General features: G+C 43.2%; 1 protein-coding gene and 1 non-coding gene across 5 annotated transcripts in view; both read left to right on the top strand.

Moving 5' to 3' along the window:
* The window catches only part of Fbxo16 (F-box protein 16), a 53,716-nt gene extending 30,168 nt beyond the window's left edge, over positions 1-23,548 (top strand). For 3 of the 4 annotated variants that reach the window (XM_046442970.2, XM_046442967.2, XM_046442968.2), the window contains 3 exons: positions 4,430-4,659; positions 7,230-7,332; positions 19,159-23,548. In XM_046442970.2, the coding sequence (XP_046298926.1) occupies positions 4,430-4,659; positions 7,230-7,332; positions 19,159-19,320 (495 nt within the window). In that variant the 3' untranslated portion in view covers positions 19,321-23,548. Of the gene's footprint in view, positions 1-4,429; positions 4,660-7,229; positions 7,333-18,647; positions 18,674-19,158 lie in introns of all 4 variants that reach the window. The other variant, XM_046442969.2, reaches the window with a different exon arrangement.
* Trnaa-cgc (transfer RNA alanine (anticodon CGC)) lies at positions 17,261-17,333 on the top strand. Its single transcript has one exon. It is a non-coding gene; the product is annotated as a tRNA-Ala (tRNA).
* Positions 23,549-25,683: the final 2,135 nt, after the last annotated feature.

Raw genomic sequence — 25,683 nt, 5'->3', positions numbered from 1 at the left:
TGCAGGGAATGCTTTGTTCTATGAAACTTAATTTTTTTTGTTAAAGAAATAGTACTAAATCAGAAGTAGGGAATGCTTTGTTCTGTGAATTTTTTTTTTAAATAAACAGTACTAAATTAGAAAGACTGGGGGGGAGTTCAGAAAATCAACTAATTAACTTGGATTGTTCAATTAAAGAGACTTAAAGCTGAAAGAAGTTCTAAAGTTAATAAGATTGTCTGTGAAGTTAACTCCCAGCACTGTACTTACATAACACATACTGTACTTGCATAATCTGTTTAATTCCCTGCTTCAGCCCTGAGCATGGCAGCTTGGTGAGCTCCCGCAGAGATTTTGAAAGCAGGTTAGAATCATATGGGGATGGTTAATAATAGTTTCACCAACCTTAAAATGAGAAGGATCCTTAAAACTGTCTGTGAGACTACCTATGCTAGAAAACTTAATTTCTTTTTTTTTTAATTTTTTAGTTGTAGATGGACAGAATGCTTTTATTTTATTTGTTTATTTTTATGTGGTGCTAAGGATCAAACCCAGTGCCTCAAACATGCTAGGCAAGCACTCCGCCACTGAGCTACAGCCCCAGCCCCCTAGAAAACTTAATTTCCAGAAGAGTAAATCAAACCCAAAGTAAATACAAGGAAGAGATAATAAAGAACTGGAATGAATGAAATTGAAAATAGACAATAGAAAAAAATCAACAAAAATCCAAGCTGGTTCTCACAAACATAAATGGAATCGATACATTTCTAGCTAGATTAATCAAGAAAAAATGAGAAAACACAAATTACTAGGATCAAGGAAGGAAAGACAGAACACCACGACAGGTCCTACAAACATTAAAAGTATAACAAGGGATTATTTTAAAAACCTTCAGGTCACTAAATTCACCAACCTCGATGAAACGGGTGAAATCCTTGGAAAATGCATATAACCCTGACTCAATAAGTAATAGAGGGCTGGGGTTGTAGCTCAGTGGCAGAGCACTTGCCTAGCATGTGTGAGGCACTGGGTTCCATCCTCAGCACCTCATAAAAATAAATAAAATAAATGTATTCAGTTCATATACATCTAAAAACTTAAAAAAAGTAATAGAAAACACAAATAAATACAAATAAACCTATATATTGATTTAATGGTATGACTCTACTTTGTGAACAACCAGAGGCATCACAAATTGTGCTCTATGTGTGTACTATGAATTGAGATGCATTCTGCTGTAATTTCTGACAAATTAGAGAAAATAAATAAATTAAAAAATAAATAAATAAAATTGAATTCATAATTGTAAAACTTTCCACAAAACTCCAGATCAGAGAGCTCCACTAGTGAATTGTCTCAAACAAATAAGAAATGAGACCAATTCAATGTAGCCTCTTTCAGAAAACAGAGGATGAGGGAAAGCATTCAACCCTTACACCAAAACCAAAATCTATAAGAGAAACAGAAATGCAGATTGATAGTTCAGTTCCATGAACACAGACACAAAGATCCTTCCAAGATATCAACAAATTAAATCCAGGCCTCACAAAAAGAAGAATACCTGAAAGCCAAGTGGGATATGTCCATGGAAAGTCAGGTTCCTAACAATAAAGAAAAATGACTAGTGTAATTCACAGAATAAAAATGATCATTTTAATACATCATTTAATAAAATTCAACCTCCATTTATCATGAAGAAATAGAGAACATATCATGAAGAAATAGTCAACATATTGAATAGATATGAGATATTGATATTTTTTCATATATATGTTGACTATTCATATTTCTTCTTCTGTGAAGTGCCTGTTCAGTCCCTTTGCCCATTTATTGATTGGATTATTATTATTGTTGTTGTTGTTGTTATTTTTGGTGTTAAGTTTTTTTGAGTTCTTTATATCCCCTGGAAACTAATGGGACAAAGGTGACAAAGATCTTCTCCCATTCTGCAATCCCCAAAAAAACAAATGCAGAATGTTTTCTCTGATATAAGAGGCTGTTCATAGTGGGGTTGTGGGGGGAGCATGGGAGAATTAGACGAACTCTAGATAGGGCAGAGGGGAGGGAGGGAATGGGAGGGGGCATGGGGGTAGGAAAGATGGTGGAATGAGATGGACATCATTACCCTAGTACATGTATGAAGACACGAATGGTGTGACTCTAATTTGTATACAACCAGAGATATGAAAAATTGTGTTCTGTATGTATAATATGAATTGTAATGCATTCTGCTGTCATATATAACAAATTAGAATTTAAAAAAATATACTTTGCTGCCATGTATACCTAGAAAGAACTAATAAACCTGAAACAAACAAACAAATAAAAACACCAACATTGGGGGGAAAAAGACTTCATCCTGAGGATCCCGGGAATGTATGTAGCCCAGTAGTAGTGAGCACTTGCCTGGCATGTGTGAGGCCCTGGGTTCAATCCCCAACCAAAAAAAGAAAAAGAGAGAGAGACTTCAATTGATGTGAGCAAAAATTTGGTTTCTTTCATACAGAAAAATTGTCATAGATTTCATTATTACCTGTTTTATTAAAGTGTCAAGCATTTTGTACTTTTCAGAATTTATGATTTTATATATAATTATTAGCATTTATACTTGGATATTTTGCTCTGAAGGTATTTTTTAGTGCCATGTATTATTTATTTCCAATAGCATTAAACTAGATCTCCTCCAGCAAAAAGAGATGAGTTTATTTCAAAAGAAGCTCAGAGAGGGCTGGGGTTGTGGCTCAGTGGTTGAGCGCTTGCCTCACACATGTGAGGCACTGGGTTCAATCCTCAGCACCACACACACAAAAATAAACAAAATAAAGATATTTTTTTAAAAAAAGAAGCTCAGAGAAATAAAATGAATGTCCATTCTAAATGAGACCTGCACAAAATATTTAGTATTAGGGGCTGAGGCTGTGGCTCAGCAGTAGAGTGCTCGCCCAGCATGCGAGAGGCCCTGGGTTCAATCCTCAGCACCACATTAAAAAAAGTAAATAAATAAACAAATAAAATAAAGATATTAAAAAATATATTTAATATTAAACCAATAAAGAGCTATCAGTTATATAAAAATGTCTTCTTAATTTTCTACAAAGCTATAATCATTCATTAAGTGAGTAAATATTTACTAAACACTATTATTTGGTAGGTGCTAAGAGTGAAAATATCCTAATCCTGTTTTTACAGATCTTGGTCTAGTAGCCCAGGTCATATACAAATAAACAATTCATTTGCAACACTGAGTACTGAGTGTTGTTCTGTAGTGGAAATGTATACTAAGAACATTTGAAGCAATGAGTAATTAATTGATTATGCTTAGAGGGACTAGGGAACTTCTTTCTTTTGTGTGTGCACGTGTGGGGGATTGAAGCCAGACCCTTGAGCATGTTAAGCAGGCTCTACCACTGAGCCGCATCCCCAGTTCCAAATGGAGAATTTCTTGATGTTCACAAACAAGTGAAAAAAAAATTAATTTCCCAAGCAAAGCTTCCCTAATCTCTTAATGAACAAAAATTAAGTTCTCAGTGGCTTCCCAACATACCAGGACCACTCCCCTTAGGCTGCAATCACATAAAAACTTATGAATTTCATGCACAGAAGACAGACTTTCAATTCTGGAAATTAAGCAGAGGTGTCCTTTGGGAGTAGTTGAGGTTTGGGTAATAAGATCTGTAAGACCTATAGTCTGCTCCTGTGCAACTTGACATTGTCTCTGTTGCAGGAGGTCTTTGGAGCTGGAGCACCTTTTTTATATCTCTCTCTTCCTCTTTTCTTGTGGTGCTAGGGATTGACCCCAGGACCTTCCTCTGGCTAGGCAAGTGTTCTTCCATTGAGCTACATCCCAACCCTAACCCCACACACCCCTTTTATTTTTTTTCTTTCTATTTAAAAATTTTTATCTTGAGACAGGGCCTTGCTAAGCTGCCCAGGCTGGACTCTAACTTGCAACCTGCAGTCCTCCTACCTCAGCCTCCCTGGTGGCATGTGCCACAACATCCAGCTCACCTTTACTTATTTTTTTAATGTGTCTTTTTTTGTGAATAAATTAACTGCAGTTGTAACAAACCAAACAATGAAATGACAGAAGATCCCTCAGTGTAAGAGAAGGAGGTTTGGTGTGTGGGCTTGAAGGAAGACAGGTCCTGGGTTCAAATTCAAAGTCTACTTAATGTTACGCTGACAAATTAATTGTTTGCTCCTATCTTCAGTTTTCTCTTCTGTAAAATGGATTTCCTGATAAAATGACTATGAAAGTTAAATAGCACAATGCTTGAAAACTACCAAGACTGTGCTTGGCACTCTCACATGGGGACTGCTGTGATCCCCACAGGGTCATGCTGATGGTGGTGGTGATAAGATGGGTCATGATGAGATGATACGCTTTGTTTTATTGTTATCATTACTATTACAGTGCTTCAATAACAGAAATAATGTTTTCTTTTTCTAGACACCTCCAAAAGAAACATTTATAGTTGCGGATGTTGGGTCACTTTCAAGCAGTTCTCCAGAGCAGAAGCAGTGCCCTTCATCGACCTTTCGTCCTTCCACCTCTTTAAGAAAGAAGAATAACCTAGGGGAGAAAGAGCTGCCCCCTTGGAGGTCCTCTGATAAGCATCCAACTGATATCATTCGGTTTAACTATCTGGACAACTGCAACCCCCTCCAGCCAGGGCAAGGGTAAGGAACTCTCCTTGGTACTTAGGTATTTTAAAAGATGAGAATAGAACTTACTGTGAAATACCAAAGCTTTCCAATACATTGGAGCAAGAGGTCATTGGAAAAGTAAACTATCCATCGTTTGCACATTTGCCCTGTTCATGGTGGTTCTTTGCATCTTGTTGCTGTAACAACCTCACCCTGCAGCCTTTTCATGTTTCAATGTTAAATTGCAAGCCAGCACCTTGGGGCGCATTCTAGCCTCCCCCTTCTCACCCTGGTATTTCCCTTCTGCCACAGCCAGTGGGTAAATGAGAGGGAGGTACTCACTTGTGTAACATAAGGTAAACTGAGTCAGCTTGGTTGTGATCTCTGCGACTCAGGAGGCAGAGGCAGGAGGATCGCAAGTTCTAGGCCTGCCTGAGCAATTTAGCGATACCCTGTCTCAAAATAAAAAAATTGTAAAAGGGGCTGGAGGTGTCCATTGCCACATATACACACACAAAAACAAAACAAAAGTTAGGAAATTTTTTTGAAAATTAAGTGGCAGGAAATATTCGGGCAAAGGCAATGTTTATTTATTTATTTATGTTTGGTCCTTGGGATTGAACCTGGGGCACTCAAACACTGAGCCACGCCCTCAGCCCTTTTTTATTTTGAGGCAAGTTCTCACTGAGTTGCTTAGAGCCTCACTAAGTTGCTGAGGCTCGCTCTGAACTGGTGATCCTTGTGCCTCAGCCTCCCAAACCCTGGGATTATAGGTGTGCACCATTGCAATATATACACAAGTAGAGAGAAGAGAAAACAAACCCCTGCAACCAATGTCTAGCATGAGCAGTTTTCAACTCTGGTGCACTCTGGTTTCACTTGTTCCTTGCCCACTCTGCTCCTCCCATGGGTTATTTTTGAGACAAATCTTAAGTCATATGGTTTCATCCATCCTGTTATAGAAATCAGGCCTTTTGTCCTGTAGAGCTTCTCACATTCTGGGTTTTGGGGATTTCACTGCCACTGTGCTACTTAACGTGTCCTCTGTCCTCTGTGGTTGGCCATGATGGTCAGGAGTGTAACTTCCCATTCTTGTGTTGTACTCGGTGCAGAGTGACACTGGTCATGTATTCACACATGAACATGGGAAAGTGATGTCATTCTACTGTCTTTCCCATTCCCATCTCTCTCCCTTCCCCCACTCTGCCCTGACCAATCGGTGAACACCCCCCCACCCCACCTATGGTGAGTCAGCATCTGCATGATCAGAGAGAACATCTGGCCTTTGTCAACTCTGCTCTTATAACCTAAAAACAGTCATAGACGATACAAAAAAAGAAGCATGGCTATGTGCCAATAAAACTTTGTTTACAGAAATGGGAAGCAGACTGGATTTGGCCTGTGGGCTGCGGTTTGACAACCTCTGCTTCATCCTCATGTGTGTGGTACTTTTAGAAACCAGTGCTAATAATAATACTAACAGTGTGAATACTGAAAACAGTTTATGATTTCCTTGCCTGTGTTTTTGTCTTTAGTATACACTCTACTAAGAATACTCAGACAGATGACTGTGTTAAAGTCCCATGAAATAACTCTGTGTGTGTGGTAATGCCATCGACCTCATGGGCAAGATCATTTGTTTCTTTTTTTTTTTTAATAAATCTTAGGGATTTTTTTCCCGTTCACTTTTGCTCATAAATTTGAGAAAAATTTAGATGGTTCCAACCTTAAATATGCAAAATAAGATATAAATGACATAGTTTAGTTTCTGTCCCTGTTTTCCATATTCCCTGTTCCTGATCAGTTGACATGAGAATCCTACTTATAGCTAGAAATTTTTAAAAAATTTTATAGTTTGATTCTTCCATTAACAAAGTACAAGCAAAATATTAATAATAATAATAACTTTAAGAATAGAGGCTGGGGCTGTAGCTTAGTGGCAGAGTCACTGAGTGGCAGAGTCCTTGCCCAGCATGTGTAAGGCACTGTTAGATCCTCAGCAGCACCACATTAAAATAAATAAAATAAAAGTATTCTGTCCATCTACATCAACAACAAAACATTTTCTTTAATCTTAAAAAATAAAAAGCATAATAAGCAAATAGATAACATACACACTTATTTTCATATATCTCCTTTCTGAAATGAATGGTAGCATACAATACATTCACCTTTCTTTTTTTTAATTTTTGTTTTTTAGTTGTTGATAGACCTTTATTTTATTTATTTATATACAGTGCTGAGAACCGAACCCAGCACCCCACACATACCAGGCAAGTGTGCTACCACTAAGCCACAGCCACAGCCCTTACATTCACCTTTCTTTATTCACTTTTCTTTGTTCAGGTAACACTGTATCCTGGCAGTCATTCTACAGTTGTATATAGAAATATTCTGCTTCCGTTTGATAGCTCATAGTACTCCATTGTGTGGGTATGCCAACCTTCATTCACCCCCTTCTCTGTTGATAGACGTGTGGCTTGCTTCCAGTGGAGTGCAGACAACCTTTGAAATCATAGGGACAATGAAATCAAATAGCTCTATGGACCGCCAAAGTTTTAAAATATTAATTTATAATGTTCCCACTGCTTTCCAATTTACAGAAGAAAGAAAAGAAATGAAATGATCCCAGATTTTAGCCGACAGTCACAGGATAAGAAAAATAAATTGCAGGACAGAGCTAGGCCAAGAAAAGCACATTTCCTGGTAAGTATTGCTTAGAAAAGATTCACCGCCACAATGTTATGAAAATTGCTGGATTCTAATCCTGTTTGTGACATTGAATTTGTTTTTAAGTCAGAATTGTCAGGGGGCTGTTTCAATCCTGGTCTCTGACACAAACCCACATTCTAGCTATTAGACCTTGAAGATATATGTAATCTTTCTATCTTCTCCTCTGTTTTTTTGTCTTTTATTTAAAGAGGCTGATGCGTGTGAAAATGCTTTGCGAAATGTGCAGGAGTGTATTATTGTTGGTCCTTTCTTCTGCCATGAGTTCTTGGGGGCAGGGAGCAGGGGGCCACCAGAAATTGCTGCTTTCTAGAGTGAAAGTCCCCTGACCTGAGAGAAAGCTATGCTTTACATAGCTCTCCTGGTGCCAGCAGGGCTTGGTTATGGAAGTACATTTAAAGTTACTCCTCTAGCAACTCCGGAGGCCAAGGCAGGAGGGTCTCGAGTTCTAAGCCAGTCTACAGTTGAGTGAGAACCTGTCTCAAAATAAAATAAAAAGAACTGGTATTGGGAGGGGCACATGCCTATAATCCCAGAGACTCCAGGGTCTGAGGCAGGAGCATCATAAAGTCAAGGCCAGCCTCAGCAACTTAGGGAAGCCCTTAGCAACTTAGCAAGACCGCTCAAAAAATAAAGAGGGCTGGGGATGTAGCTCAGTGGTTAAGGGCCCCTGGGTTCAATCCCTTGTAACCACTCCCACCGCTGGCGAAATAGAACTGGTGATGTAGCTCAAAGATAGAATGCTTTTGGGTTTGATCCTCCCAGTACATACATAAATAAAATAACTCCAGAAAAAATAAGTTAATAAGTTTTGTTTTCTCTCTAAAGAAAAAAATAGCTCATCGACTACCCTAATCAAGTCAGCAATTGTGATTAAGGGGTATGATTGATTCACTGCAAACCTCCCCAAACTGCAGTTCTGAACCCTAATGGATCCCTTTTAGCACATCATAAGAGTTTTTGGAGCAAAGTAGAAGGAAGCATGCAATAAAAAGTTCTCATACAGTAGTTAAGATTTAGGGAAAAGCAGAGAATGCACACTCAAGGAAAATCAATATAAAGTGATGTCAGTGTGGAGACTAGTGTGCATGTACTCATGAATAAATCTCTTTTAGAGCTCTGCTTTAAAGCCCTATTACTTTTTGTTTAAATGTTTTTTAAGTATTATGTCAAAAAAAAATAAGAGAGAGAGAGAGAGAGAGAGAGAGAGAGAGAGAGAGAGAGAGAAACTTCTTAAAATATATCAGTCTGTATTCTGAAGGGCCCATTTTGTTGGACTGGCGGAACCTTATCGCAGATAGGATGCCCAAGGGATTTGGGAAGTTAGAGCAAAGCAATAAAAATGTCGATGAAACCATTAATTGAGACAAATAACTTTATGAGGCTTATCACACAGGCCATTACAAAGCACTTCTGCCTGGCCTCTACCCCTGTTAAACACGGAGCAGGAGACAAGTCCAGGAAAACAGAATGTGAAGGACAATAAGAGTTGATGGTGGGCCTGGGGTGGTGGCTCAGTGGTGGAGCGCTCGCCTAGCATGCTCGAGGCACTGGGTTCCATCCTCAGCACCACATAAATGTAAAATAAAGATATCGTGTACACCTAAAACTAAAAAATAAATATATATTTTTTAAAGTTGATGGTGATGCATGCTTACAAATCATCAGCACAGACAAACCATTCTCCTGCTTCAAGAACAAACACCAGGGCTGGGGATGTGGCTCAAGCGGTAGCGCGCTCGCCTGGCGTGTGTGCGGCCCGGGTTCGATCCTCAGAACCACATACAAACAAAGATGTTGTGTCCGCCGAAAACTAAAAAATAAATGTTAAAATTCTCTCTCTCTCTCTCTCTCCTCTCTCTCTCTCTCTCTCCTCTCTCTCTCTCTAAAAAAAAAAAAGAACAAACACCAAAGGCCAACCAGAAGCCATCCCCGTGGGCTCTTGACATTAACCCTCTGTCAAGCACTAGCAGATTGCTTAAGTTAAAATGTTCATATAAATTAAAAAGTGAAAAGTTGTGCTAATGAGACTGAAAAGGAAACCAGGGTAAATGAAACCAAGAGAGAGAACAATCTGCTGTTCGTAAAGGAAGTGCATGATTGTATCCATCTACTTGCTTTGTTTTTGTAAATATGCTAATTTTAACATCATGATATATTTAGGAGTGTTGATAAAGAGCATAAGACAGAATGGAATCCCCCAGAAGCATGCCATGATCTTTGGCTCATGTCTGTGCCACGCTTGCCTGTGACAAGTCTCATGTTCAGGCTGCCGGGCTGCGCTGCGTGTGGCTCAGCCCCTCCTCCACAGGGTGGCCGCTGGTCCCCACCAAGGCTGCAGAGCTCCGAGGAGACAAGCAGCCTGGGCCAGGCAAGAGGACTGTGAAATAAGGAAATGCTGCCTGTGGGCCTGGGGCAAGAGGAAAGGGGCATTGAGGAAATCCAGCGTGGGGTCCTAAGGACACCAGGGAGTAGAGTGTGGAGGCCACTCACTGTGGTAGACACAGCCCAGGTGTGAGTCCAATGGATAAGCTCATGAATGTGATAGAAGGCTCCCACAGAATTGTGACAGGTTTATGGAGGAAGATCTCAGGAGGAACTAGAGAAACAGCTGTGCTAAAGGCAGGGATGAGAGTGACGTGTCCCCAAGCCCTGGCCAGGAGATTATCTGAGATCAGACACTTGAAAACTCCTTGCACCTGTCATGGGAAAAAGGTGTGTGTGATAGGTGGAGAAGATAAGGCTTTGTCAAATGGAAAGGTCTGGAAGAGAAGAAAGCACCCAAGCATAAAAGAGTACAAAGAATATTCCTTAAGCCATCTCCCCGGGGCCACAGCTGTCATCTTCCCTTTTCGCCTATCATTACTTAGAGCCTGCAGATAGGAGGGTCTGTCTAAAAGGAAATGCCCTCAGGGAAACGGTTTCCAGTGTGCACACACTGCTGTGAGCTTGCATGGAGCACATTATTTAATAGGTGTGAGTTTGAAAGGGCAGCTGATTTTCTCTTCTGCTCTCAATTCTAGACAAGATCCCCAGGGGCTGCCGTGCTTACAACCGCCCCACCTAACCACTTTTTTTGTGTGAATGATTGGCAAAAAATGGGAATAAAGCTTAGATTGGATTGCTATTGCTTTTGGATTTCTAAGACTTCTTATAAAAGTTGTATAATCTGCATTACTATGAATTCTGATGATACAATTCCATACAAAACAGGACAATTAAAAAGGAGTACTATCTTCTTTTAAACCTCAAAGATTTCAGTCTTGTGTAAAGACACACAGTGCACATGCCGATTTTTAAAAATCTTAACAGCTGGCTCCGTAGTTCCACTTAGGGAAGGAGGGAACTGTCTCCTTGGGGGAGGACTTTGATGAGCTTGCAGGGAGCCTGAGCCCTTGATAGCAGGGTCCAGGTCTCTGCAGGGGAAGAATCTGTAGTTTGTTGTTTCTGCTCAGGGAAGGGAAGGAGGAGGAGAGGCAGTGGGGAGGAGAGAGGTAAAAGGAGGAGAGAGGAGAGAAGCTGGTTAGGCAGGGGAAGGGGCCAGGACAGTAGTGACTCAACCAGTTCCAAATGAGTTTGTCTTTCGTTACTGGAATGTTAACACCCCCTTACCTCCTTATAGGGAATTCTTCTGGTTTACACATGGACATGAAAACCAAAGCCCCTTGGGACAAGTCACAGAGACCCAGGAGGTGGACTCTGAGTTTCCTGGGTCCTGGGACGGGACGGGGAGCCAGCTCACACCTTGCTTTGCTTCTTTGGTTCTTTCCATGTCAAATATAAAAACAAGAATCTTTTGCCTCACCCTGGACTTTTCCTTGGGAGTTAGAAGCCTGCACTTTCTGGGTCCTGATTTGACTGTGGCTTTCAGAAAGCTTGCTGCTTCACAGCCTTGTAAACCTCCGACCCAAATAACAAAAGCCTTTAATTGCCTGCTTACTTTAATTGCCTTAGATAAGACGGTATCTTTTCCTGGGCGCTGCTAATTCCAGCCTCTGTAATTACCTTCTTCACCTCTTTCCAGGATCACTTTACTCTAGGTGTTTTGATTTTTTTTTTTTTTTTTATGCTTCAATTCAGGCTCTCTCGGTCTTTTTTTCCTCACTGGTTCAAATAGGAGAAAAAAGGAATGAATTCTAAAGAGATTCCTGGATCATGGGGTAGAAAGAGTGGGGAACCCAGAGCCTGTCTGGACTCTACTGCTAACTAACTAGCAGTCACTCAACCTCCTGGAGCTTTCCTCTTCACAGTTATAAAATGAGAGTTCCAGTTACAACCCTTTAAAAGTCCATTCCACTGGGGTACCAGGGCACACACCTGTAATCCCAGTGACTCAGAGGCTGAAGCAGGAGGATAGTGAGTTCGAGGCCAGCCTCAGCAACTTAGCACAGGCCCTGTCTCAAAATAAAAAAAAAAAAAATAAGAAGGGTTGGGGATGTAGCTCAGTGGTAGAGCACCCCTGGGTTCAACTCCAGTACTGCAAACATAAACAAATAAATAAATATAAAAATAAATAAAGTCCATCCCAGGCTTAAGGCTGGGCTTATGGATCCCCTAGGTCCCCACTGTGTTCACTCCTCCCTCTCTTTACCTGGAAGACTCCACTGTGATCAAAGTGACTTTCCATAGAATCCTAAAGACAGTTCATCCCCTTTGTGAATCCTAATTTTAAGTCAATAACAATTATTTTCTGTCTCCCATCTCTTTCTTTGAACCTTAGAGAATATGATTAGCTAAAACCAAAGGAATGGGGCTGGGATGTGGCTCAAGCGGTAGCGCGCTCGCCTAGCATGCGTGCGGCCCAGGTTCGATCCTCAGTACCACATACAAACAAAGATGTTGTGTCTGCCGATAACTAAAAAATAAATATTAAAATTTAAAAAAAATAATAAAAAATAAAATAAAATAAAACCAAAGGATTTACCAGAATTTTTACAGCAATTTAAAAATTTTTTTTTTTTTAGTTGTAGATGGACACAATAATACCTTTATTTTTATGTGGTGCTGAGGATCGAACCTAGTGCCTCACATGTGCAAGGCACATACTCTACCACTGAGCTACAACCCCAGCCCCAATACAGCAATTTTCTTGCAGGTAATCCTGCATGCACTTTTTCAATATCTGTTCCACACCCCTGGTGTTTGTTTTGTATCTGGTTTGAATGTGCAGAGCTAAAAACATCCATAGGAGAGATTTTAAATTATTTCAACCAATCGCTGAAACTCCCAGGAATTCCATTTGGAAGGAAGAATAAAAAAGAATATGGGCTTTGCATTCAGACAGACCTGGGACCTTTTATTAAACAGAGCAACTTTGGATAGTTATGTAACCTTCTTAAACCTCAGTTTCTTCATCTATGAAATGGGAGTAATGATGTCTACTTTGTAAGATCATTGTCAGGCCTAAATACCAGGTATTTACTAAGTTCTTAATACTTGTCTGTGTTCTCTCCTGTAAAATGCCACCCTGTTTTTTATTACTTTGCTGTCCAAGAGCACCAACTAGGACCTAGATTCAGTACTCAGTACCTAGGTTCCATGCTTAGAACCAGTATTTTGGTGATTTGGACCAGGTCACTTACCCTCTCTAGGAGCTATTTCCTCATCTGGGGACTGGAGTCAGTAACGAGACTGGTTTGCAGGGTTCCAGAAGCATGAAAGGCATTTTGCAGGGTTCCTGGCTTAAAGCAGGCACTCAATAAATAGTAGCTAGACATGGAAGCACAAGGTGAGCATCCCTAATCCAAACATCCAAAATCCAAAATGCTTTAAAATCCAAACGTTTTTGAGCACTGATATGACACTGCAAATGGACAGTTCCACACCTGACCTCATTGACAGGTCATGGTCAAAACACAGGTGTACTAAACATATTCTATAAAGTCACCTTATTACCTGTGAGTTATGTACGAAACGAGTGAGTTTTCCATTAGACCTTGGGGTCCCATCCCTAAGACACCTCATTATTTATGTGTGAATATTCCAGCATCTGAAGCATCTTGATAAGGGCCACTCAACCTGTAGTAGCAGCAGTAAAATCCTACCGAATCCCACCTGCGGCCCCCAGGAAGGGTGTGAGAGACAGAAGGAGGAGGGACCAGCAGGCAGCCTGAAGGAGGGGCAGGAGGCCCCAACCTGTGGGACAGGATTCTGCCTGCGTTCACCTTTCCCCTCCCCCAGTCTTTTCCTCTGAGTCAGTTCCACTGTGTTGGGAAGGGTCTGAGTGCAAGCCGAGTAGCTTCCTTTCCCAAGTGACCCCTGCGTGGGTTCTTTCCTGCATCCACTCTTCAGGGCTGCTGTTTTTACCCCACAGTCCCTGCCTGAAGAAGTGGAGTGTGCTGGACTCACTGGTACCCACCCTGTGCCACGTGCACAAGCCACTTACATGGCAATCTTGGAGGGTGTAACTTGGGGACCCAGGAGTGAAAGGCCTCATTGCTGAGCATCCTGGGGCAGAAGGGAGTCTTGGGAGAGACCCCGGCTGAGTCTTAGAATTAAGCCAAATTTTTGGACACAAATTAACTTCCACTTGGGATCTACCAAAAGAGAAGCACCGTGTTTGTCAATTATATAATGTTATTAGTTGTATACCTTTAGTGATGACACATTTAATCACTGTTATTACCAGGTTTAAAATGTACACATATGGGGCGGAGAACGCAGCTCAGAGGCAGAGCCCTTTCCTAGCATGCAGGAAGCCCTGGGCTTAATCCCAATACGTACGTTTTAAAACTAGTTCATGATCATTGCTAGCAAACCGCCCATATCTTGTGGCCTGTGCACATTTTGTAACACACCTCTACTTAATCTCACCTACTTGGATGGCTCAATGGTGTAGGCGTTAGTCTTGGATTAAATTTCAAAACCGTGGCCAAAGTTGCCTAATCTTCCTCTGCAGCTGACAGCTTTACCCCAAGATAAGCCAAGAACAAAGACCCGCCTGGGGCATCTTTAAAGCTGTGAAGGTTATTTCTCCCTAACACCTTGCTTCTGTTTCTCACAGATGAGGCTGGAGGAAAAAGGAACACCCTCATAGGTGTAGGGGCCTTCTGTAAGGTGACCAGACAGGTCTGAGCAGCTTTCTGGGCCCCTTGGCAGATAGGAGACAGCAGGGGCCCTTCTCGCAGGATTCCGTGATGCACTCCATCCTAGGGATGAATCCAGGACCGCCCTCACCTCCCTTAGATCTTCCTCCTAGAGGGAAGTCCCTCTCAGCCACCTTTGCCAAGCTCTGACCTGTGTCTCCATTAATGGCTATTTACTGCTCACCCCCAATCTATTTATAGCAGTGAGTTTAAACTGCCTACATGATTCAAATTTTAAAACTTACAGTTTTATGGTTTTCAAATAACAATCCATATTTGGATACGTTATCACATCGCTCCTGAACTAGGAGTCATAATAAAATGTTGAGAGGTGGATTTTTAAAAAAGGAAGGAGGTGGGTGGAATCTCCTACAAAGTAAAGATTGTCACTGTCACCTTCTTTTTGTTTTTCTGAGATGAGGTCTTGCTCTGTTGTGCAGGCTTACCTTGAACCCCTGGGCTCAAGGCATCCTCCTGTCTCAGCCTCCCCAGTAGCTGGGACTACAGGCATGTGCCACAGCCCCTGACCCTGTCACCTTCTTTACCCTTCTTTTCCACATCACATGCTCTCAGGGAAGATTAAAGGAAATGATGAACGTTCGACTCAGCACATACCTAGCCATAAGGAATTTGTGATTATTGTCGATGATGGTCTTCCTAGAAGAGTGATTGGCACCCTGTTGTTGTATTTATTTATTATTATTTATTTATTTATGACAGTGGAATGCATTACAATTCTTATTACACATATAGAGCACAATTTTGGTATCTCTGGTTGTATACAAGTATATTCACACTAATTCATGTCTTTATACATGTGCTTTGGATAATAATAATCATCACATATAGATAGTGCTTTACCTAATTGGTTTTCTTAATTGATCCATGGGTTTATCCAGTGGCATTATTCCTATCAATGATCATTTCCAAGTGTCTGCACATTGCATAAATGAAACACCAACAAAAAGATAAAAAAATTAGGGAAGCTGGGGTCTGTAGTACACACCTATAATCCCAGCAACTGGGAGTGTGGGCTGAGGCAGGAGGTTCACAATTCAAGTTCTCGGTCACTGCTGACAACATAGCAAGACCTTGTTTCAAAAATAAAAGATAAAAAAAAAAAAAGCTGAGGATGTAGCTCAGTGGTAGAGCATCCCTGGTTCAGGTCCTAGTACAGCAAGATTAAAATAAAATAAATAAATCAAGGAGTGGAAAACACTGGTCTATATAAACTGGTATATGCATCCTGGTTCCTGTTTGTCACTCTTCTTGGGATTCAGCCTCCACCTGGCACCCTGCTCTTTCTTGAGTCCCGTAGCTTCAGTAGCTTTTCAGTATTCTTCTCTGACATCCATCCTGAGGCCAAGTGTTTTCTATCCTACTTGGGAGTCTGCCTTCTTCAGCCATGCCCTTAAATGAAAGAGCAGGAGGAACCCCTGGTGGATTTGACCTTCATTGAACAGTGTTTTGCAGGCACTGGACTAGGCACCAGGGATGCACTGTGATAAGATGGAGTTGCTGCTCTCAAGTGGCTTATAGGCTAGAGGAGGAAAGCTCCCAACGAGTCGGAGACAATTCCTAAGGGTCTGGAGTGGGAGATTGTAACACTTGCACCACTTGTGGGTGAGACTGGAATCAGTGGAACATGTTAGGCTTGAGGCACCCATGGGAGGAGGGCTGAGTCTGAGCCAAAAGCCTGTGAGCGAGAGCAGGTAGATGGATAGATTCCCCAGGCACCAGTCGCCCAGGAAGTGGGCCAGGAACAGAGCTCTGCAGAATTCCAATGACTCCAGTGTCTAAGTGTGGCTTCACATTTCCTTTCATTTAAAGGCACGGAAACAACACGTAGGGATATTGTTGGGATAATCTGTAGAAGAGCAGTAAGTTGATAGATGAGAAATGCATTTAAATGGCCTGGTTCTGTCCTCTTCTAAGGTCAGGTTGGGGAAAGAACTACCCTGCGATGATGCTGCAGGGCTAGGAATGCTGGCAAATTGCTGGTGGCTGGCACCGTCCACTCACAAGGACACAGATGGCCACAGCAGAGACCTGCACATTTGAAGATCATTTATTAGACCAGAGTATGGAAAACAGCCCAAGTCCTATCCGTATTGTTCATCTGTGAATGGGTTATTACACAGCCATTGAAAAAGTGAGCAAGTTCTTCATGTACTGATCCGTAAAACATCCAGACACGTGCGCTCGCGCACACACACACACAGACTGTGCTTCCAATTGTGTAAAAAACACACAGGGGACAATATGACATTTGCATTCTAAGCACACATTGACATGGATATGTGATATCTCTGGAAAGATTAAAAAAAGAAAAAAAAAACTAGTAGCCTTAGTTGCCCCAGGGAACCAAAGGGTTGAGCAGGATTGGGGGAGGGGGGTCAGCATTCATTTTGTAGCTTTTGAATTCTGGATTATGTAAAAAAGTAACCAATGGGGGGGAATGCCTCTATTTTTAGAAGAAAAGAAAAAGTGATCAAGAGCTGTAGGAGATGCCCGGATGAGAAGCCCCCACAGGATGGAGGGTTAGTGATAGTGGAATATGCTTGTCTTGGATCAGACACACCACTGGCGATCAGGGCTCAGTCATGCTGCCAAGCTGCTCTTTGTGGTCAAGTCTATGTGATGAGAAGAAGGACATTTCTGGGGAAGGCAGCAGGGGTAGAGGTGGTAAGAAGGTTTGCTGAGCCCCAGTGCTAGTGTGCAAGAGATCTCCAGTTCTCGTTGCAACCAGGTAGTCAGATGCTGGAGACCGAGGTTTGGGCTATACAGTTTTTACCCTTTTATATAACTTCCTTGGAGCTGGGGACATAGCTCAGTTGGTAGGGTGTTTGCCTCGCATGCACAAGGCCCTGGGTTCAATCCCTAGCGCCACCAAACAAAAAACAAACAAACAAAAAACCCTTTCTTGTTTTCCTCTTAAATCTCATCCTCTTTCTCATAATGATGGATATCGAAGTCTTAAAATGAAGAGGATCTGCAAGCTTATTTTCCAGAACAAGAAGAAAGGTGGACATCCTGGTGCTGATCCTGGAGGGGAAGAGAGACTTGGCAATCTGGATAGGTGGTGACAACTGCCAAGAGGCCAGCAGGACAGGGGGATTCCCTGAGACCTGCCACCTGAAAAAGGAGAGCTACCAGGAGCCTGCCTGGGCCTGTGAACTGCCCGGGGCTCGGGAGAAAGGGGTTCCTCCAATGCAGTGACAGAGAAGCAGTGCTCAGTCACAGGATTAAACCTGAAATTGTCCCAGGTGAGGGAGGCGATCCCATTCTTGTTGTCACAGAGAGCTAGGCCACTTCTTCGTTCAACAGGCGTTACTTTATCTTCACTGTTACTACAGAGCACAGGGGACACTCCTGTTTATCATCTTTATGCTGATCCTAAAACGGCACTAAAAGTTTCAAATGAGGGAAGATAATTTATCCCCATTTCATCTCCCTTCTATTTGGTTTTAGCCACTTGCTGCTGTGACTCCAGTTTTGTCCACTCTCCCAGAAATACATCATCACACGTGGATGGACTGCCCAAGGGCAGGCAGGTCCCCGCAGAGTCAGTGAAGGATGAGATTCCAGCTCTGCTCACAGGCAGCCTGCATTCTCCTCAGGGGACGATCACATTCAGAAATGAGCAGCAGTGCCCGAGAGCATAGGGTCAACACCAAGACAGAGGACTTGATAATAATGGCTCCAGGGCTCATGTTGACAGAGGAGTCCTGGAGGATCAAGATATTCAAGTTTCTGGGATTTGATGGGCCTCGAAAGACAGGTTAGATAGATGTAAGGGAGGTCTAAAAGCACTTCAGGTGGGACCATCTGTGTGAGGCACCCTTGTGGGATGACAAGGGACCCAGTTAGCTGGAGAAGACAGAATGAACAATGTCAATGAGAGTCTAAAGGAGGCATTCCCCAGATCCAGAGAAACCCACGCACTGCAAATGTAGCTGTCAGGGCTTTCGAGAGATGTGCCAAGTGATCCAATATGATCCACAACTAGCCTGCCAGGCGTGGAGGAAGGGGATGGGTCTGGGGAGGCTGTGGGATCTGGGTTTGACACAATCCTCTTACGTCTCTCTGCACAGTTGGAGCCAAGGTAAGGGCAGACTTTAACAAGACTCCACTCTCTCCCTGCAAGCTCAGCTCGTGTTATTCTTTTCTCTCCCTGTCTCCATTCCCTTTCCTGTGCATGGCCAGATGTGGAGAAGAGACCCTCTCTCACTGTGAGTTGTGGTTGGGATCTCAACCTGGGATGTTCCGTTTTAGGGAAGATGTACGCATGCGTAGCTGAGGAGGGCGTATAGAACGTGGGAACCGTGCCAGCGCTCCTGTGGTCTGGGAATCGTCCGTGTTCAGAGCCAGCTGTGACACTGTTTAGCTGGGTGGACTTGGGCTGTCACTGTCACCCCGTCCTTGGTTTCTTTTACTTGTAAAATGAAGGTTCGCTAAGACCTTCCTGCCTCATATGATTTTCTTGAGGTGCAAATGAAATAATGTTAGTGAAAGTACTTTGGAGACTGAAGACTTTACTAGCAGCAGTTCCAGGTGAAGACTACCTGGGCACAGAGGGGAGTGGAATTGGCTGGGTAAGTGCCAGCCAGCCCTATGATTTTATAAAATTATTTTATATCACTATAAGAAGTTTAATTATGAGCTGCCTTTGATGTTTTAATAGCCCTCACTCTAATGACACTGTTTTCCTCCTTAGATGTCCTTGAGTTCCAGCTCCCCTCTGAAAGTTCCAGCATGGTCCCATCAAGCGTCAGGGGGATCCCCAGCCCTCGAAGCAGCAACTAAGATTCTCATGCAGCACCTTCAGAGACACCCTGGGCTCCAGTCATTCCTCATCCAGGATCAGAGCCACAGCTGATCTGAAAGTGGAATAGAACTGTTCTAGAAATGACGAGATGCTCTATGTGGCGGCGAGCTGGGTTCTCCAGCCTTCTCCATTAGAAGCCCTTCCAGTTTAAGTTCCTCGTTGTAAAAGTGAGTCCTCCAGTGTCCCAGTGAAAACAAATTAAAAGCAAAAATGTTGAAAAATTTTACAAACTTAGAAACGTGGTGGTAGCTAACGTGGGATTGGTGAAGGGTCAATTTTGGGTGTGTGAGGCAGGTCCAGGAGGAAATGACAGCACACCCCCCAGCTCCTTGGGCAGTTTAATGAGGAGCTATTTATCATGGTGACTTACCTGGTTTGCTAGGGCCCGTGTCCCTTTTCTCTGTGTCTGTGTCCAAATCTTTCTTTGTGTGTTTGGTGCCAGGATTGAACCCAAGGCCTCCAATGTGCTCTACCACTGGGCTGCACCCCCACCCCACAAATCAGTTTTGATAAAAACACCAGTCCTGTTGGATTAGGGCCAATCCTAATGGCCTCACTTAACCCTAATTACCTCTTTAGAGGCCCTGTCTCCAAATATGGTCTCATTTGAAAACACTGGGAGGTAGGACTTTGGCATATAAATTTGCAGGGGACACAATTTGGCCCATGACACACACTACAGACAAGGTTCAGAGAAGCAAGAAGGGATGGTGAGACACCCAGGAACTAGCACCAGCAGAAACCTTTAGCATCCAGGCTGCAGAAGTAGATGGGAGACAGTGGAGATCCTGGGACCTAGTCACAACTATAGCCACAAGAAAGGAGTCACCTCCAGAATGTGTGCCATGGGGTAGAGGAAAAGCCACTGTTAAGACCAGGCAGGGAGGGGAGAGGGATAAGACCTGCCCCTTCTCTTACCACACTCCTGACAGAGCTTCCGCTGTTCACCATCTGGAACGGGAGCAAACACACCTGGGTGCCACTGTCAGATGCCAGCCTCCTGAGGCAGAGAGCAGAGCTGCCAGGTGAGCTGGGAGGCTGGGCGATGAGGAGACACAGAGTGAGTGGCACAATGGAGGGAAAGAGTACGTTACCAGAGGCAGAATTACAATTAATGTTTGAGAAACTTAAATGGTCTTTAGTTACTGGAAAACAGAAAATGTCACTTTCCTGCAAAAATATTAGTCATACATTCTAAACTAGACCACCTACCCCATAACCATGTCAATGTCCCAGAAGTTACCATTCTAGAAAACATATCGACCCAGGTAAAGCAAAAAAAAAAACAAAAAAAAAAACCAAATATGTTTGTCAAATTTGTTTGTGATGTTTGAATACTTACATTCTTATAGTGTGTACTATAATATATAGACACACACACACACATGCGTATATATATTTTTAATGGTTTAAAACAGTTACCTGCCTGGCAGGATGACACAGGGCATGATGGTTTGAATGTCCAAATGAAAGGTAGGGACCAAACATGACCAAATTACAATTAATGTGTTGGCACCATCCTGGGTGGCACTAGTGTGTGTTATCCTGCAATTAGCCCTTATGTCCTTGGGCAAAGCAGCTGGCTCTCAGGAAGGGCACCCTCTCCCTGGAGCCTGAGTCCCCGTGGTTGCTCCCGGGAGCCACAAACAGGTATGGAAGCTGAGGTGGCCTGCATCCTCGCCCGTCTGACCTTGCTTGGCCCAGTGCACCCTTTGATTATGTCAAGAGCCAGTCACATTGTGGGCAGATGTTCAAATGGGCCAGACTAGTGTCTACCCCCAGGCCCTTTTGGATCTTCTGCACCAGGGATCTACCAAGAGAAAAAGGGCTCAGCCAGTGCCAGCATCTGTGCTTTGCTTTAGCTGCATTTGAGTTCTCTCTTCCTGTATCACAGAGCATTCCAAATTTATTTGCTGCATGGAGAAGTCAGCTATTTTCTTCAAGAATCTGAAGTTTGGGCAGGGATCTTTACAGGGAGCTTGAGTCTAGTCCACATTCCACTTCCAAGATGGCGGAGGGACAGGTGGGCACTCAGCTAGGCTGAGGGTGGGGCCCGTTTCCCTCCATATGGCCTGGGCCTTAGGGCATGGGGCTAAGCCAGATGGAATCTGAATCACCTCTTGATCTTGGAAGTCTCATAGTGTCACTTCTTTCATCCCTCGTTGGCCAGAGAGACTTGTCCAATTTCAAGCAGAGGTGACAGACTCTGGAAAGTGGCAAGGTTCTGGAAGTACATGTGGGCTGGGAAATATTTTTGCAAATATTTTGGAATAGACTCTGCCTCAGGATGGTTCCTTGTGTGCCCCTTAACTGTCTGTACGTCACAACACAGTGGTATGAACTAGAAACAATCAATAAAGATGATATTGCTATTCATTAATTCAGCAAAACTTTATAGAATACCTACTGTGCTAGGTTTTGGGAATAGAGTTGTCCCTCAGAATGTGAATTCTGACATCAAAATCAACTGATGCTCAAGTCTCTTGTGGACAAATGGTGTGATATCTGCCTATAACCTACATATATTTGCATGTAACTTTTTATTTCTTTTGGTGCCAGGAATTGTGGTTAGAGTCTTGTGTGTGCTAAGCATGGGCTCAGTAAGCTAGACCCCCCAGCCCCTCCCATATACTTTAAAATGTTTCTAGATGACTTGTAATAACTAACACAATGTAAATATGTTGTAAATAATATAAGCAGTTATACTATATGACATAAGGAATAACGACAAGAAAAGGCAGCTTGTACGTGACCAGTACAGAGATGATCATGGTGGACCTAACTACAAAGTATACTTTGGCACCAGGAAAATTGTCTTTTTCCGATTTTTGTGATCTCTGATTGGTTGAACTCTAGGATATAGGACCTGTGGATACAGAGGGCCTAGTGTGTAGGTGTGAGAAAAACCTACTCCTGCTTTCAAGGTGCTAGTACAGCTGGGGAGTGGACAGCAGCTATGATAATACCATGCTGGCTGCAAGGAGTGTGTACTGTGCCAGCCCCCAGAAGGGACAAGTAAGCCACTCCTCGGGGAGTTACAGAAGTGACATCCAAGCACAGACCTGGGAATAAGTAGTAAATAGGAAGTGAGTTGGAACAGTTCAGAGAAGAATAAGATGGAAATATGCAGAGATCCAAGGCAAAACAGGTGACCAACTATCCCGGTTGCCCAGGACTATCCTGGGTTTCACCAAGTCCAGGAAGCCCCTGGGTCGCTGGGAATTAGCCTTGGGCTGGTGAATGGTCTAGGAAAGCTGGCATCTACAGAAGTTGGAGTGAAGCCATGGTGGGGTTAGAGAGAGAGAAAGCTGGAAAAGTAGCCAAGAGTCCAAGCAGGAAGCCTAGCCGTGGTAGAGGTGAGGGCTTCATCACAGGCAGCTGAGCAATCAGGGATTTAAAGCCGTAGAGTGACCTGCCAAGACTTGCATATAGAAAGAGCTGTGGCTCCTGGATAATTAAGAAGAGGGATAATATTATTCAGCTATGAAAGGAGGTGAAATCCTGTCATTTGCAACAACATAGATGGAATTTGGGGACAGAACATTAGGTGAAATAAGCCAGGTACAGAAACAGAGACAGATACTATATGTTCTCATTCGTATGGGGAAACTCAAAAAGTTGATGTCATAGAAGGAGACGGTAGAACAGAGGTCATCACTGGAGGTTGGCAAGGGGTGGGGCCAGGGGATAGAGGGAGGTCAGATAACAGGTACCAAAGCACAGTTAAAACCAGGCATGGTGGTGCGCACCTGTAATCTCAACTACCGGAGGAACTGAGGCAGGAGGATTGCAAATTTGAGGTCAGTTTGGGCCACACAGCAAGACCCTGTTTCAAAAACAAAATAATGCAAGCCAAGTATGGTGGTGCATGCTTGTAATCTCAGCAGCTCGGGAGACTGAAGCAGGAAGATTGTAAGTTTGAGGCCAGCCTCAGCAATTTAACAAAACCCTGTCTCAAAAAACAAAAAAAAGAGAGCTAGGGACATAGCTCAGTGGCAGAGCTCCCCTGGGTTCAATCCACCAAAACAAATACCAACAAGTAATGCAGAGTTAGACAGAAGGAATAAGTTCTAGTCTTGTACAGTACAGCAGGGTGCTGTAGTGTACAATAATTCATTGTATACTTTATAAAGAATTAGGAGAAGAGTTTGATGTTTCCCAGAACAAAGAAATGGCAAATGTTTAAGCAGATGCAAATGCTAATTATCCTGATGTGATCATTACACATTGCATAGATATATCAAATTATCACATTGGACCCCATAATTATGTGCAATTTTTTTAAAAAAAATATAAAATGATTTTGAAAGAAGAGAGGATGAGAGCAAGCTATGGGAAGGCACAACAGAGAAGAAGCGAAGAAACAAGTTCCCAGGGCCACCCTCCAAAGGACAGGGAATGCACGGGGAGCTTGTCCAAGCCTAGAAGAGGCCTGGGACAGCCAGACCTGTGGGTCCAGACAAGCTGAAAGGGAGCCGAGAGCTGGTCAAGAGCACCTTCTTAACCATCCATTCATTTTACCCTGTCCATCTTTGTCCATCTTCTACTGCAGTTATTTCTGCGATTTTCTTATTCCCTCCTACCCTCTAGATTGAGACTTCTTCAGAGGATCCTAGTCTCACCCACTCCATATTTCCACATTTTCTCTTATGCATTCTGCACATGATTGGCATTTGATGGTAACACTGTCACCAGAATGTCATCGGAGGATGGGAAATGTTCATTTCTCAGCAGCCTCTTCAGTCATTAGCAATAACAGCAGACAGACACTAGAGGGCACTCCTTCCTCTTTTATCTGAGTCCAGGGCCCTGCACCTTTTCTGCCCAGTTAGGTCTCTTATTCCACCATCACTCACGTTGTGGAAAACATAGTTTTCACCACTATTGAGGAGGGGGTTTGAGGAGTTTTGAATGTGTATAGCAACACCTCAGGCAAATGCTCATTTATCCAGCTCAGGTCTTTGATTCCATTAGAATTATTCCAACAAATATGAGTTTTTGAAAAACTTCCAGTCTAAAGAAGAAACCCATATTTTAAAACATAATCAACCACTTTACATCTATTAGGATGGTTATGATCACTAAAGAAAAAATGAAAGCAAGTTGTCAGGGGTGTGGAGAAATTGCTGGTGGGAAGGTAAATTGGTGCAGCAGTATGGAAAGTAATATGGAGACCCTCAAAATTTATACTGGGTATAGCTCTGTGGTGGGACACCTGCCTAGCACGTGCCAGGCCCTGTGTTCCATCTTCAGCACTCGAAAAAAAATTACACACTGAAAGCAGGGATTCAATCAGATGTTTGTCTTTATGTTCATAGCAGCATTATTCTCCATTGCCAAGGGAGGGAAGCAGCCACTGTCGATGGATAGACAACGTGGCCTAATACGTACAAGGGAATATTATTCAGCCTGAGAAAGGATGCAGTTCTGACACGCGCTCCCCCATGGATGAACCTGGGGGATGTGACGCTAGGTGAACCATGACAGTCACCACAGGACAAAAGCTGTAGGGTTCCACAATGTAGCCTGTGCCAGGTTCTGTATTTCATCGCTAAAGTAGTCAAATCCTACAGGCAGGCAGTTCAGTCTGGCTGTCAGGGGAATGCGGAGCCAGGTTCAATGGGTTCAGAGTTTTAGTTTGGAATGAAAGAGCTCTGGAGATGGATGGTTGTGGGAGGCTGCCCTGCCCATGAGCTGAGCACCCTCTCTCAGCCTTGAGTAAGGGAGGTGTTTGGCCTGGCATCGCAGGCCACGTGCTATGTGAAGCAAGCGGCCTCCACCATCACTGGGCAAAAGAAGTCTGCTCTAGCCCTGGACTTGGGCGTTACCCAATGGGGTTGGACAACCCCCTTTGAAACCTCATCCCCTGCCTTATTTGGTGAAGAACATTCCATGGAAACTCCTTTGTGTCTCCCCCCATAAACGTAGAGATTCCGGGTGCACGCGCTCTTGCCTTCCAGCATGGACGAGGACCCTTGAGGTCGCAGAGGAGTTCCCACTCTCCATCTGAGAAACTCATGTCCGTGGGTTGCGTGATTTCTTCGCTGTTTTCTTAGTTTAATGTCGCAACCAGCTCCTCTGAACCCAGTTCATCCCATCTTGGCGGGCTGCTGGCGGAGATGGCGGAGATGGTTGCACAACAGTGCGGATGTACCCGATGCCACTGAACTACATACTCTAAAATGAAAGAGAAAAAGACACAGGTATGCTTAAGCACCATTTTAGATACAACCTCATCTTTACCATAGTGTTCTGGGGTGGTGAGGGGCTGCACAGCAGGGTCACTCTGTGTCCCTAAGAGAGGTTGAAGTGGCTTCAGACACAATGGTCCTTGCTAAGTCTCATCTCCCACCCCCTGGGCTCCTGATTACCCTCTCTGTCTATTCCAGGCCTTGCTTTCTCTGTTAAGGGCCT

The sequence above is a fragment of the Marmota monax genome, unplaced genomic scaffold (genome assembly GCF_021218885.2).
Source record: "Marmota monax isolate L192 unplaced genomic scaffold, Marmota_monax_Labrador192_F-V1.1 WCK01_AAM20220418_F8-fsc00344, whole genome shotgun sequence".
In the NCBI taxonomy this organism is placed as follows: domain Eukaryota; kingdom Metazoa; phylum Chordata; class Mammalia; order Rodentia; family Sciuridae; genus Marmota; species Marmota monax.
The sequence above is the reverse complement of the archived record's forward strand: the minus strand, read 5'-3'. Positions and strand labels throughout refer to the sequence as shown.